Source organism: Temnothorax curvispinosus, unplaced genomic scaffold (assembly GCF_003070985.1).
Source record: "Temnothorax curvispinosus isolate PA1 unplaced genomic scaffold, ASM307098v1 QBEX01017059.1, whole genome shotgun sequence".
NCBI lineage: Eukaryota > Metazoa > Arthropoda > Insecta > Hymenoptera > Formicidae > Temnothorax > Temnothorax curvispinosus.
Genome location: NW_020226839.1, coordinates 279,861 through 295,367, shown reverse-complemented (window position 1 = coordinate 295,367; position 15,507 = coordinate 279,861). Strand labels below are relative to the sequence as shown.

At 38.1% G+C, this 15,507-nt stretch overlaps 1 protein-coding gene across 11 annotated transcripts in view; it reads left to right on the top strand.

Moving 5' to 3' along the window:
- Positions 1 to 15,507, top strand: part of LOC112467211 (protein retinal degeneration B) — a 34,395-nt gene that overhangs the window by 11,940 nt on the left and 6,948 nt on the right. For 2 of the 11 annotated variants that reach the window (XM_025035718.1, XM_025035719.1), the window contains exons 2-20: positions 1,193 to 1,435; positions 2,094 to 2,430; positions 2,838 to 2,977; positions 3,086 to 3,203; positions 4,347 to 4,767; positions 5,776 to 5,939; positions 6,562 to 6,591; positions 7,224 to 7,328; positions 7,528 to 7,713; positions 7,901 to 8,063; positions 8,137 to 8,529; positions 8,712 to 8,983; positions 9,104 to 9,256; positions 9,401 to 9,663; positions 9,744 to 9,852; positions 10,060 to 10,216; positions 10,489 to 10,638; positions 11,071 to 11,251; positions 11,656 to 11,930. In XM_025035718.1, the coding sequence (XP_024891486.1) occupies positions 1,358 to 1,435; positions 2,094 to 2,430; positions 2,838 to 2,977; positions 3,086 to 3,203; positions 4,347 to 4,767; positions 5,776 to 5,939; positions 6,562 to 6,591; positions 7,224 to 7,328; positions 7,528 to 7,713; positions 7,901 to 8,063; positions 8,137 to 8,529; positions 8,712 to 8,983; positions 9,104 to 9,256; positions 9,401 to 9,663; positions 9,744 to 9,852; positions 10,060 to 10,216; positions 10,489 to 10,638; positions 11,071 to 11,251; positions 11,656 to 11,930 (3,695 nt within the window). In that variant the 5' untranslated portion in view covers positions 1,193 to 1,357. The other 9 variants (XR_003042224.1, XR_003042225.1, XM_025035724.1 and 6 more) reach the window with 9 other exon arrangements.

Genomic DNA, 15,507 nt, shown 5'->3' with positions numbered 1-15,507 from the left:
AAGTATAAAATTGACGAATTTATATAACAATGAAATTGAATGACAATGAAACTGACGAATTGTCTTCTTGCTCAATATCGCAAAAACAGCACTTGAAACACAGTGTTCTTTTTAAGAAACGTTTGCCTCAGGCTCTGGTATATAATTCAATCTGACAAAAATAAGAGAAAGTTAAAAATATCGGAATTACGTGATAATTTGTATGATTATTGATAATGTAATTAACAGCTCTCGCGCTCGAAATACGCATAAACGTCACTTCATTATTCAATAATGCACATTATCCACTATTATTTCGCTTAGCTATCAATTATGTACCAAGGCCATACTCACCTGTATCGCGATGAACAGATACTGTTCACGGAACATGTTGATAAAAACGGCCAATTACGTAGATGGCAAGCTTGAATTTTTTATTCCTTATAGACATGAATTTATTGCTGGCGTTGGCTATTATGGTTATTTGCTATTTTTAACCATGACTAAGCGCCGGAACTACGAATGTTTCCGACACAGTAAATATTCGCGTCAATAAGGATGCGATATTTACGTATCGCTGAGCGCAAGCAGCAACAGCAACTTGCGCGATAGTTGCGATACGATCGACGTGGTTTGCGTTCGCCACAACGTGTACCCTGCAATCAAGAGCTGTAGAATTTAATTCAATCAAAGAAAGTCCAGCGGCGCACAGCTCGGGTATAATGATAGTAATTCTCGGTACCTATCAATTTTCCTCGTTTTCGATATCTTTTTTTTTTTTGTAAGAAACGAGTCGACAATTGATGCCGCGTGCGTCATTTTCAATTCTAAACAATTCTTTGATTACGCAATCTTTTTACAATAGTTGAAAGAATATACTCTTGTTCCTATATACAATTGTTTTATATTTATCGATATTTCAACTTTATGCGAATTGTCGTTAAGTATGATGCTTATAAAAGTAGAATACTTTTTTTATGTTTGCCTTTTATTTCTCCGTCTTACTTACTCACTTTTCGTCGGTGCTTTTTTTCCAAGCGTGGCCATTATCCTCGAGATAATTATCAAGCTTTTATCAAACTCCGTTATTACGAACGCGTGAAATCTAAGGATTCTCGAGTACCATCTACGTAGCAATCGTAGCTTGGTATTTTAAATGCAGATCGTCCCCGATGTAAAGCGATATGGAAATATCTTCTTTCTACTTTTGCAGAAGATTACACTTGACGACGCAAAATGGAGACGTCACTCGTGATTCCTGGCGAGAAAGATCTCTTGAGGTGTCGCGAAGACGTCGAACGCGGCGGCGTCCGGTATCTCTGAAGGGGAGACGCGCTTTGCGAAGATGCACGGGTGATACAGGACAGGCTCCAACAAAATGTTGATCAAGGAGTATCGCATACCGTTGCCTCTCACGGTAGAGGAGTATCGAATCGCTCAGCTGTACATGATAGCGGTAATTATCGCGTTTATAACTCATCGCGTCGGCCCGCGTGTCGCGAGAAAGGAGACTAGCGATTTAATCTCGATTTACTTGCTAATTGAAATTTATTTACATTTCGCGTATTTTCGGCGAAACATCTAGATTCTGACTCTACGAAAGCTAGATGGCGAATTACGGAGAGTTTATCTTGTACGAAGCCGTAAATTTCTAATTTCTCTTTTCAGAAGTTCAATTTACTTCAACTTGTCTATTTTCCGCAGAGTTTATTTGCGTACTATCGGTTTTGCGATTTTATGATAAAGAATAACATTGAATATTACTCGTCAATTGTAATAAATTATGCATATTAGCCAAGCAGATTATGCGTACTGGTCAATAATGATTCTAACGCGATTAATTTTCGTCGTAAAACACGGCGTAAAACATTATTCAAATGCTCGCTGATCCGACATCCTCGGTGTTATATATTGTTTTTGTCCCTCGCGATTATTGCGCCTATCTTATCCTTTTTTCCCTCTGGTTTTTCTTTCTATTTGCGTCCTTCCCGCGTGTATGCCCGCGCGACAGCGGGCGTTCTTCCACCGATAAAGATAAGGATAAAGATTTTATGGCCGACGCGAATGTGCTCCTTAAGTGATCAATAACCGTTCGCCCTGTGTAACTCGCGCAGAAAAAATCTCGGGACGAGAGCAAGGGTGCCGGTAGCGGCGTGGAGATAATCGAGAACGAGCCGTACAGCAACGGTCCGGGCGGTAACGGGCAGTACACACACAAAATCTATCACGTGGGCAGTCACCTGCCGGGCTGGTTCAAGAGCCTCCTGCCCAAATCGGCGTTGATCGCCAAGGAGGAAGCATGGAACGCCTATCCGTACACCAAGACCCGCTACACGTGTCCGTTCGTGGAGAAGTTCTCCGTCGAGATCGAAACCTATTACTTTCCGGACGACGGTCACCAGGAGAACGTCTTCAATCTCACCGGCAGTGATTACAGGAACAGGATCGTGGGTAAAGAGGAAATTAGATTAGATTAGACGAACACGGAACACGACGTTGTCACGTCATTCAACAGCGATGTAGTTGAGCCTGAAAGTAAAAATACCGCGTGAACTTCGTGACGTAAAATATGTATGTTCGTCTTAACAATAGACGATGCTCGCAATATTTCTCAAATAAATTTCTCGATAATGTTGTTCGCTAATTTTCGTACGATTTATCGATTACTATAGGATCGTTCATTGTTGGTTTCTTGTTTGTTAGAACTAGGATTAGTTATAATGATTCCCCGAGTATTCAGAAAATCTTTACCGTTGCTCTTAACGATGTTATGAACGACTGTTGACTTTTAATAATTAAGGAATAACGCGGTTGTGTCACACTTACTCCGATTGATTCCGCGACAATTTGTTCCCAAGACCTGATCGACATTGTCAAGGATCAGCCGTACGGGGCGGACTATGTGAAGGAGGAGGACCCTAAGCTGTACATGTCGGAGAAGACCGGTAGAGGCCCGCTGGAGGACTCGTGGCTGGAGGATTATTGGGCCGATGTGGAAGTATACATCTCCCCATTTCTCTTCCTCTTTCTCTATCTCTTTCGAAGAATTTTACACCTATCCGCTTAAGTAGTTTCACCGTTGATACATTAGCGATTCTCTCGCTAGGGAAAGCAACAGCCAACGCCGTCGGGAAAGTCACTAATGTGCGCGTACAAGCTATGCCGAGTAGAGTTCCGTTATTGGGGCATGCAAACGAAATTAGAAAAGTTCATACACGACGTAGGTTAGTACCGTTTACGTGCTCACCACTTTTGCCCTATCTTGCCCTTTGGATGCCGGGCATTTAACTCTTGACATTTTTATCCCGAACGCGAGACTGCCCTTCACCGGGCCAGTTTACCGGGAAGAACATTTCCCAGAAATGAGATCGGTCTTTCTGAAAATTCTGAATAAAGATATCGCATGCTGTTTCCTTCGGGATAAAACGAAATTGGAGAAACTTCAGCTCTGCCAATTTAAGTACGCGTTTCTCTTCGTAGAACTAAGGGTTCACTTATTCGGTATACAGAGTGTCTCGGAAGTTGTGCATTTTCTTAGAACGAGTAAAAAAGAAGAAGAAGAATTTCTTCTTCAATATTGCACAATAAGTGAGCACAGAAATATCGATTTTGAATTTGTATAAAATGGAAACATTTAATGTTAAATATTGAAAAATAAACAGTACATAGTAGTATAAAAAGTTATATTGCAAAGTTACAAGTTATACAAAAAAAAAAAGAACCAGTCGAAAGAAATTGCACAATTTTTTATGCATCCTGTATATTGTAATTTTGTATTTGTTCATGTTTCGCTTTTTTATGAATAACGATGCTTTGAGTTTGCCAAATTTAACACGATATAAATTCTTATGCAAAGAGCCCGGCAGCTAAAGGGTTAACTTTTTCGATCATGAATCTTTGTTCTGTTAAAAAGAATCTTATTTAATTTAGGTTGCTTTAAATTACAAGTTAATCGTGGATTAAACTACCGTTTAAGTATTTATTAAAAACAAATTAATTGAAATTTATTATAGAATTCTAGAATTGCAATTCTATCGTTGATCTCTAACATTTTTCTGAACGTCTTTTGAATTTTGAATACTAATTTAGATATTGTAGCTTATTTATATACTTGTTGAAGTCGAAGCATGCAAATAAAAATAGATTTTTAACGTAAAGACTTTTGTCTTCGAATTAGCAGAATTGTAGCCTATTTCATTATCAATTCGTTATTACTTTTGTCCACGCAACATCGGGCGTTGCCACGCTTGCCGTTGCTGGAATAGCTTCTTCCTCCCCGTGATACACAAGAGGTCGTGATCGAAAGGGTTAATTTTAACCGGCGCACCCGGTCGGCCGTGCGTGAGACGTATTAAGGTCGGTTCCAGCTCTGCGGAAGACGATGGTGCGGGCGCACAGGCAGGCCTGGGCCTGGCAGGATGAGTGGACTGGTCTGACGATGGAAGACATCAGGGAGATTGAGCGGCAGACGCAATTGGCGCTGCAGCGGAAGATGGGCCTGGGTGACTCGGAGGACGAGCTCGAGGACGAGAATCGGAAAGCGGGCGCGACGGGAACGACGACGATCACGACAACAACAGCGACGTCGGCGAACGCGACGATGACGTCGGAGGAATCGGCGGTAGCCAAAACCCTGGCGGCCACCCTGGGCAGCATCGAGAAGAACGAAGAGGCGCAGAGCCCGCTGTCCATCAGGAAGCCGTCCGACATTCCCATCATTAACACGGCGGCCAGTTCCGAGGGCGAGATCAGCCCCGAGGACTCTCCGATCGACGTGGATGAAATCAAGTAAGATTATCCCGATTCTATCTTATTCGCTTCCCGCAAAATGCAACAGTTGTGCCGATGTGTGTGAACTTACCGCCTCAATCAAGATTTTATTTCGAAGAAAGATTGAGCCGATTTTTCAGAAATTTGTTTTTGGTTATTTTAAACAATGTCGGAGCATATCCAGAGTAACATATACAAAATAACAGCGTATAATAACGTAGAACACTCGATAAATGCATCTACTTGGCGAGAAAATAATCTTTTTTGACAATAAATTAAAGATACAGAAGAAAATTTTTTGTTTGATTATTGCATGACAGCTTTTGAGGAAAAGCGACTTATATAACTATATGTAAAAATGCGGAAAAATTTTTTCATTACGTATTTATATTTTTGTATTTATTGTCCATAAGGCATGTTATGTATGATAGAATTTATTTTTATATATTATTATTATTATTATTATGTATCAAGTAATGTTTAATATTATTTTGCTTTCATTATTTTCTTAAAACGATAAGATAATCGCGAATGCACGCATATCTGTGGGGTTAGTAGTTTGTGGCTTTGATTACAGCTATATAACTGCCATAAAAAACTGCGTTCTAAATCATGATAAAGTAATGTGATAATAATTGTGGTATTAATACAGGACACGATATTAAATTTCATTTATGGTTGAATGCATTAACACATTATTGACCGAGCAAAAACTAATGCCTGTAATGCTATTTTTCACACAAGCATACAAAATTTATTAAAGATAAATAGTGTATCAAAGATTAAAAAAAAAAAACAAATCACAACAAACATTGAAGGATAAATACAATCACAAATTCTATAATGATAATGTCATTTTTATTAATTTTAAGCTCTAACTTCGCACGAAGATTTAAACTGTATGCTCTAAACACGAGTAAACTCGTCGTCAGACAATAACATTCGGGCAATGAGAGACGAGGTCATACGTTCCCGGTCAATAACGTGTTAACAAATTAATTGGACTAAAAGCGAGCTGCGTTGTAGAAATGCGGCCGCCGGTGAAAAGGCCAAGAAGGAGTGGATGAAGAGCAACGTGCATTCGCCGAGTTCGAACAAAAGCTTCGACATCCAGATCGCGAATTGGAGGATGGAGAGCATCGTCAGGGAGTCCGAATCCGGCAGCGACGACGAGTTCTTCGATTGCCAGGGTAAGACTTACGACGCATGCGTACGTATAGCATGCATGTGATAATTTAGAGAAAACGCATTAACACGGTTCGTAATAAATGAATGATAGCGGATGATAATTCTGTGACACGCTGCTTTCCGTCGTAAGTCTTAATGAGTCTTAAATAAATCAATGAAAGACCTAAGACGACATTATAAATGTCGAATCTGATCAGTTTAAACGAAAAGATATATTATTTAAAGGATAAATACCAAATATTCCAAGGAGTTCAAAGAGCCGTCGAATATTATTTATTCATTAATGTCGAAATTAATTAACATAGAATGAATAATAATCTTGAGAAAAGAACATATCTATTGTAAATTATTTAGACGTCCTATTTGAAAATATTTAAATATGCTACTTAAGAGATTTTTGTATAGTATATGTGTAAATAATTCTCTTGTGAGATTCTCTAAAATATTTTCTGCAATCTGATATTATAATGTCTTATAATGAAGCCCTTGCCAATTCTTGTTAATTATGCGAAAGAAGTGTGTCTTGCAACAATGCGTAGCTAACTCAAGTAGAAACAACAGCATGTGCTGCGTTTTTATGTGTAAAAACCTCTTTGTTTTTTATGTCGCACCTTCATACTGCAGCTGGGTTCATTATACCTGTTATACGCAAAGGTAGGATACGCAGAGTGATTAAATAATAAGCGAGATAAGTTGCGAGGCGAGAGAAAGGGAGGAAGAAAGAAAGAAAGAGAGAGAAAAAAAGAAAGAGAGAGTTGTCATACATATGTCATCTGATGTGTATAATTAAAGAATGGCCTTAAAATAGATGCGATAAATCGAGCTGTTTGGCACATACAAAATTTGCATCTTTCGGCGTGACATGCGACTAAGATTAGACTCGAGCATGAAAATCCGCGAAAGGCTCACATGCGGCATGCAGCAGCATGGCTACGTAGTAAAGAGACTTAACTGATCTAGTGGCTAACGAAAATTAACTAGTTCTGCATACGTTAGATAGAGTTTCACATAAGTATTGCATTAGACGGAGTAACACATGCAAAATGACCTCTATATAATCTAGAATTCGAATAATCTATAATTGCAATTGAGCTTCTATTTATACATCGCAAATTATTAGACAAATATTATTATAAAATTATTATTGTTTGTGAGATGCTCTCTTTGAAATATCGTATTTTCTAATATTGATTCATATATTATTGCGAGTCATGTTTCAAAACATATACGATTAATCGGGAAGAAAGCACATTGCATAAGCAGTGTTAACGTTTCTGATTACACAGAGGACTTTGAAGATAGCTCTTCATTAGCTAAATGGAGTTCTTTGGATCTTCTAGCAGAAGGGGAGGACACGACTGTGCGGACACCATCTGCGGCAAACGAGCAAGGTTAATATATTTTAAAAAATATTTTTATAACGCATAAATGTAATAGTTATTATTAAACTTACATCGCATTATTTTCTGTCTACTAAATAATTTTTATTTTCTGAAATGTGATAAAACATAGAACAAATTTAAATTATTAAATTCTTTATTGTTCTTTTAACGTGGACGGTAACAATGGGGATGCTTCTCCTATTTTCAGAAGATACAATATTTTCGCCTTCGTATCTGCAACGTATCACCAGTGAACGAAGCAGCAAGAGATTGCAGATCAGCACATCGGCCAGCATCGACATGTCGTGTCCAGCGTCCCCTCAACATTCTCCCACGCATCACCCATGCAAAATTACTGTTTTAATTATTGTGGTGCATGGTGGTAGTGTTTTAGGTAAATACCTTTGTCTAATTTATATAATTCGTAAGCTATTATTTTTTTTTTAATTTGAGAAAGTTAACATTATAGTTAACATTATTTCGTATATAGTTGTATATATTCTTTATTACGTGGAAAGAACTGACCAAGAAAATCACTGTATCAGCATGTATTGAGCCAGAATCACATTTTTGTATTCCAGACGCAAATGTCGATTTAACGGCAAAAAAATCAGACATTACGACATTCCGGGGAGCTTTTGAATCCGTCATGAGACAGCATTATCCTAGCATGGTCGGTCACGTATCCGTTAAATTCGTCGCCTGTCCTTCCATCTGCACCGAAGCCTTGGGAATTTTGTCGAGGTAATATCATCTATTGTTTACGTTTGAATGTAATCTACGGACGTTACTATAATCTTTTAATTTCATTGCGCAGCCTGAGCCCATACAGCTTCGACATGTCGCCTTCGTGCATGGACGCTCCGCAAGTAACGCACGACACTATCCCGATCGGCGCGATTCCACTGCTAGCGAGTTCGAGTTCCGAATATCAAGACGCAGTGTCGCGAGTGGTGATAAGTGCCAACCAAGTGTACCATGACTTTATCAAGAGTGATGAGGGTAAAGGTTTCAGCGGGCAGATCTGCTTTGTGGGCGACTCGGTGGGGTCGATCCTGTCCTATGACGTCCTGTGCAGGGCGACACAGCACTCGAGACACAGTAGCGAGAACAGCATTCTGGAAGGTAGCGGTCAGCAGGGCAATGATAACGGCGAAGACGGCAAGCATTTGACCGCTCCATCTCCTAGAAGAAGGTCTTCCGGCACGAGGTGAGCAATTATGATTATATCAATGACTCTTTTAAATGAAGCTAAGAAAATAAAATAAAAAGGGAAATTAATATATCGCGACCCGTTGTCAATTATTTACATTAAGCACAGTATGTTGCCAATAGAATTGACCTATGACTAATAAAAATATTAATTGGTCTTTATTAACGTGTCGTTTGCAGTGACAAGCTGGATTTTGAAGTGGGTGATTTTTTTACGTTCGGTAGTCCGCTTGCATCAGTCCTCGCTTACAGAAAGATTGCCACGTCTAGCGACAGGAATAGTTTTATACCCAAGCCGTTAGTCAATCAAATGTACAATCTGTTTCATCCTACGGATCCCATGGCCGCGAGATTGGAACCCTTGATCTCAGCAAGGTTTTCACTGATCACGCCGGTCAACATTGCCCGATATCAAAAGTATCCGCTTGGCAATGGCCAGCCTTATCACCTGCGTAAGTATATTAGGATTGTAAATAGGATTATGGAACATAGAAGTTATATTTTCCACTCTCCAAGATTTGTGGTAAAATTGGGAGAAAAAAATTTTAAGTAGATTGTAAACTTGATTTCAGTGGAGACTATCCAGACCAATCCGCAACTGATTGTTGACGGATTGAATGTTCCCAATCTTCAAATGTCGCATTTAAGAAGATTATCCGATATATCACTTCAAAGTACAATGTCAGGCATTATCGACAATGTTCCTTTACAGGCAGTATCTGTCCGTAAGTAGAAATTATTTATTACACTGCCGTTTTAATTTGCGATAGTTTTTCTAAGCAAGCGTTAATTTTTTGATCGAAAGAGTGAATTATCCTACGTAATGTCAAGCATACCGAAGTAGGCCGAAGCTTATTATTTTGTTCCAGTGATGCAAAGGTGGTGGGGCACCAAAAGACTAGATTATGCGCTCTATTGTCCAGAGGGTCTCGCTAATTTTCCTACAAACGCCTTGCCGCATCTCTTCCACGCTAGTTATTGGGAGTCTTCGGACGTGATCGCGTTCATTTTGAGGCAATTGGGCAGATTCGATTTGCCATTGCTCGGCAACGAGGAAAAAGATCTCACTTGTTTCCGTCCAGGTCAACCCAGAGAAAAATGGAATAAAAAGCGTACCTCCGTTAAACTTAAGGTTTATTTCTTTATCAATTTAAATATAATATTTAATTGTCTGTTACTTAAAAATTGACATGACATATTGACATATTTCAGAATGTTGCTGCCAATCACAGAGCGAATGATGTCATCGTGAGGGAAGGTGCACCACAAGTATTAGTCGCTAGGTTTATGTACAGTCCTATTGATATGATAACTTTAACAGGTATAAATAAAATTAAGGAAAGAACTTTTCTAAAACTGATCTTTATAATAAGTGGTCTATTTAACCAATTTCAAAATATAACATTTAATTAATAACTTACTTAATTTATCATTTATTATTAATAATAATTTTATACATTGAAACGCGAATCGAATGTGAAATATGATATTAAATGTAAGATAAAAAATATTTGTCATTACGTCGTAGGTGAGAAAGTTGATATCCATATTATGAAAAACGCACCGGCAGGCGAGTGGACATACATCTCTACTGAGGTAACTGACAAAAATGGTAGAATAATTTACAAAATACCAGATGACAAAGCGCTAGGTTACGGACTTTATCCAGTAAAGATGGTTGTAAGGTAATATATTTCCCTCTTTAAAATTTAAATAAATATTAATGTAAGTTATAATCCATGTAGATTAAAATTGTTGCTAATAATTAAAATAAATTATAATTTAATATACTAATCGAGGAAAATTGAAATTAATATTTCACGTCATATGAATGAAAGTTAAAGTATAGATGAATAAGTAAGAGTAATTAAGGATGTAATTAATATAAATTAGCTTTTTATTTAATGCTAAGAAAATATAAATTTCTAATATAAATGCATGTTCAATCGCGTTCCAGGGGAGATCATACATCTGTAGATTTTTTCATGGCTGTGATACCGCCGAGAACTGAGTGCGTGGTTTTTAGCATAGATGGTTCTTTTGCCGCTAGTAGGTCGGTGAGTGGTAAAGATCCGAAAGTCTGGGCTGGTGCCGTCGACGTTGTGAGGTAATATATTATAAAGACGAATTAGAACGAATTTTGCGAATATTTTTTTATCTGCGGAATGCAAAAATATTTAAAAAATAAAAATTTTTTATATTATTCTTGCTTAACACTCTCGTTTTTATCACAAAGTTCTTTTTGCTGAATGTACATATAAGGTGTTCGTAGTTGATTGGAATCTTTATTTTATTATTCAACGTAATTTCTACATAACATTAAGAAATAATTTTATTTACAAATATTTTCTGTGGCATTTCTGTATTTGAGATATTTTAATCTGAAAAATCGACTTGTTTAAACGAAAAGGTGCCACATAATTATATTTGGAAATCAGCTATAAAAATATATTCTATGACAAATGTACATACGTCTTTTTTTTTAAGCAAAAAGTTGATATTGTTAGGAAGTAAAATTTTTCTTTATTATTTCTTATAGGCATTGGCAGGAACTGGGTTACCTCATCATTTATATTACTGCGAGACCCGATATGCAACAGCAGACAGTAGTTTCCTGGCTGTCGCAGCATAATTTTCCTCACGGTCTTGTCTCATTTGCCGACGGCCTGTCCAGAGATCCGCTCGCCCACAAAGCCGCCTACTTGAATAAGCTTGTGAAGGTTTGTGCTTGCTAGGATTATACATATATTTAGCATGCACAGCTAACAATAGAACCAGATAAATCAATTAAATATTCATGGATGATCAATTCTCAGACAGCTAATACTTTCGTTTTCTAATCAACAAGTAAACCTACAAATCATTGTTTTGTTTAATTTGGATGGATGTTCGACTACTTATAAAAATGTGTATTTTATACATTACACCGTCACAAGTACCTATATTTATTAATTTCAAAATTAATTTTTTATCCAAAGCTAAGAATCCATAGCTAAGAAAGTTTAATAATTTTTTTTTACATCTTGGAAATAATTCAGGTTAAATTATGATCAGTTGCCTCGCATTTCTTCAATCTACACGATACAATTTTGACAGCGAATTAATAATGATCAATTGGATGTAGGAGCACGGTATGATAATACATCAGGCGTACGGCAGCGAGAAAGACATTAACGTATATACGGCGATAAGCCTGAAACCGAGCCAGATCTTCATCATCGGCAAAGTATCCAAGAAGCATCAAGCTATGGCGACAATACTGTACGACGGGTATGCCGCTCATTTGAGCACGCTGCAAGTGCACGGGGGTTCGCGGCCTGCTCAGGGCAACGCGCGCATGGTGATCCCCAGGGGTCAATTCGGCTTACCAGGACAGAATAGTTCCCTGCGTCGACGAAGGTGAGTTTTTCTGGCAATGCATTCTGGCAATATCGTAACAAAAGATCTTCCCATGCTTCGCTAAAGGATCAAATATCTTTCTTGCCGGATTCTGTTGTTCGTTACGCTGAAAGCGTTGTAGTTATGCATTTACTGTTGTACCGGAATCAATTGCACCTGTGGTTGTGGCTGTTAAATTCACAATTAAGAGTACCAATCACTTCTGCTTATTCTTACAACACTTAGTTTTTGATTATAATTTTTCTTCTTCACAATAATATGTAGATATTAGGAAGCTTTTCTGAAATATCATTGCATTCGAATAGTACTATGTTGAAAACAGTATCAACTTGTGTAATAAATAATCTAATAATTCAATTCATTTTTCTCTACGTTCAACAGTTTATTGTAATTATAAGAAGAAGGAGAAAAATTCTGTCCAACTTGTGGCGATCTACGCCACTCACATAACACATCCGCGCGATAACGCGGCGGAATCTATATTACTAGTTGTTTGTTGTTCCTTGGCGCAGATACGCCTGACAGGAGTGATAGGAAGGAGCCTCGTAACCTGAGGAATTCCTGTCAGGCGTCTCTGCGCCAAGGAACAACAAACAACTGGTAATATAGATTCCGTCGAGTTATCGCGCGGATGTGTTATGTGAGTGGCGTAGATCGGCACAGAATTGTTCAAGAATGAAAAACTGTTTAGTTCGTTAACATTGGTGCAACTGACTTTCGAAGCTACAAAGGGGAAGATGCAGACAGCATCTTTACGAGAGCGAGTTTATCCTCTCAACCCTCTGTTGCCCAATTGCTTGAAATTGCTTTCAAACGCGACAATTTTCTTATTTCTTTCGCTCTGGGGGTAGTAATCGTTAAATTAATTGCTGGTTTGAATTGTCGGCTTAACAATCGTTTATGAAAATTTAAGAAGCTATCTGATGAACTCTTCAATCTTCCGGAAAATATGTGCTTTGAAAGGTTGCACAAACGTTGCTGCAATTATATATTTAAATTAAAATTTATTCAATTTAATAACAAATAACGATAAAAATGACGCCGAATTTTTTACATTTGCCCAATTTGGCACAGACTACTCTTTATTGTACCTTTATCACGGTCAGGCAAGAAAGGGTTGAGAAAGGACACCCTGTGCGGCGTTCGCGCGCGGGATTGCCATAGCTCTTCGGCTAGCGGCAAAATGTGTGTGTCCTTTGCGTGTGTGAAAACGAGCACCGGCTATGTTCCAGTAACGACACAGCGGTGAACTCCCCGGCGCGCAACAGCGTCTACTTAAAGCGGAAAATCTACCTTACTCACATCTAACACACGCCTATAATCTACGTACAATTTACTTACTCACATTGGTAACTATCTAATAACCGTCTACTGCTTAATCATCGTCATAGGCGCCGGCGGTGCGCGATAATCGTTTTTTCAGCTTACTCCAACCAATGAGTATTGCATTCTTAATTCTTTTGTTTAAAGCCTCTGGAGAGTCACGACCTTCTTGGTTTCGTTATAGTTGCAATCTTTATTAAAAAGGAAAATTGTAGTCCCTTGTCCAATCTTCATTTTGGACTGTTTTAAAGCTTACCGCTTGCTGTCGTTGTTATTGAATCCAACTCTCTCCACTAACTTGTTAAATTAATTAACTAAATAATTGATCCAAATCGGGAATGCGTCGGCGCCTATGCCCTCCGCTTTTCCCTAAATCTCTATCGCAGATATCGCAGCGCGATCTCTTACTGGTAGAAAGATCTTATACAAGATCGTGTTATCTTTTCACATGCGGAAACAGTGAGCATTTAACGATCGCGAAAATTGGCAGCGGCTTATATCGAGGGGAGGACATTTGTACGAGGAAGAGGAATAATTGCAGTCACAGAACGTTCGATTTTCGCGATTGCCAGGTCGGATCGACGTTTCGTAATCAACATTCCACTATTCCTCGCTTTCCCCTTACGATCGGATCTTTTTACCATTAACGCGCGCTGCACCGGCCCACGTCCTCACGCTGTCTATTAGTCAGTAAAGTGGAGGCTCGCCGACCGAATTTCGCTGATCAGTCTCTTGATTGCAGGTACCTGCTATGAGGATATGTCGCGTTGTCTCAGCGTAGTTAAATATCACACTTCTCTGTCTCTATCTCTTACTTGGCGAAAAGCTGTTGTCGCCATACCTACGCTCGAACTCATTGTTTGCCTATCGGCTAGTACACAATGTCCAGGATCTGTGGTTAATTCGCTCTATGACCGCTCGCTAGATACGCCCGGGAAATAGAGTTGTTTTCGTAATCCTCCCCGAAACGAACCGGTCTCACTTTAGCGACGAAGGTAAACCGCCGTCTCACGTTTCGCTTGAAACTTGTTAGATGAGTGTTTTATGTCATAGAATGCTAGATCCACCACCTAGACCGCTTCGCGTTTTACGTGTCTCTCAACTGACGGGATTCTGACTTAATATCTTCTAATATTTTAATCCCAATTTAAATTGGGTCGCGGATTCTGAATAACTTATACGATTGGAGGATATTTTAACTGAATAATTAATATCCTTTTCAACTGGATTAAAATGTGGTCTATTTAATGCAAATAATTATTTAAAAATACAGGAATGAGTTTTTAATTTATTGTAATATAAAGTATTAATTTTTCATCTAGTTTTATTAACATAATTTTAAACATAATAACAGGGATTTAATTATGATACATAATTAATGGAATTTTTAAGTATCCATTCAAATCACGTATAATTCAGTAAACATTAGAAATCTTGTAATCTTTCTTCAAAAAATATAATTAAAAAATGGATAAAATTAAAAGTTTTATTTTATAACAAAAAGCTATAAGTTGTGAATCTCCACAATGTTTCGAGTTGATCGAGAGACCATTGCTTAATACTTTTATAAGTATTAAGATGTTGTAAGTATTAAAAATAAGTATAATTATTTTTTGGAAAGAAAAGAACATGATAGAATTTACGTAGAACATTTATCACGCTCACAGTTTACATAATAATCAAGTAAAATCGATAGATTCTGATTAGATTAGATGTATAAGGCATCTAATAGATGATCTCTCAGATGAAAGATTTCCTTGGTGGTAGATCAGGCTGAATCGTTGCTTGAAAAGACCACAGACAGCACGAATGGGGATGTGATAGATTTACAGAAAACACCATCAGTGCACGATTATCATATATGTGAATGTGCAAGTTTCGAGAACTCACGGATGTACCGTGTGATCTCTCTGTTTATTAGAGGCAAACGCCGCTCTTGTCACCCGATCATGCATACTTTGCTGTGCCAATCATGATACACGCGCGCTAACAATCTCGTCGCTCTGAGCGGTTCTGGTTCGTTCATAATCTTGCATTCCATAGGTGGCGGAATTATGGGACAAACGATAGCATATACGCTAACGAGAAAGCGGTATCAAGAATTACTGAAAAAAAAAAAAAAAACTAACTGAAATGTAAGATCAGAATTTAGGCAACTGACAAGATCTCTTTTCTCTTGGCGTACTTGTAGAAACGAATCAATCGATTAATTAGAGAATTCTCCCCGCGAATTATACATATTTTATTCCGTAGC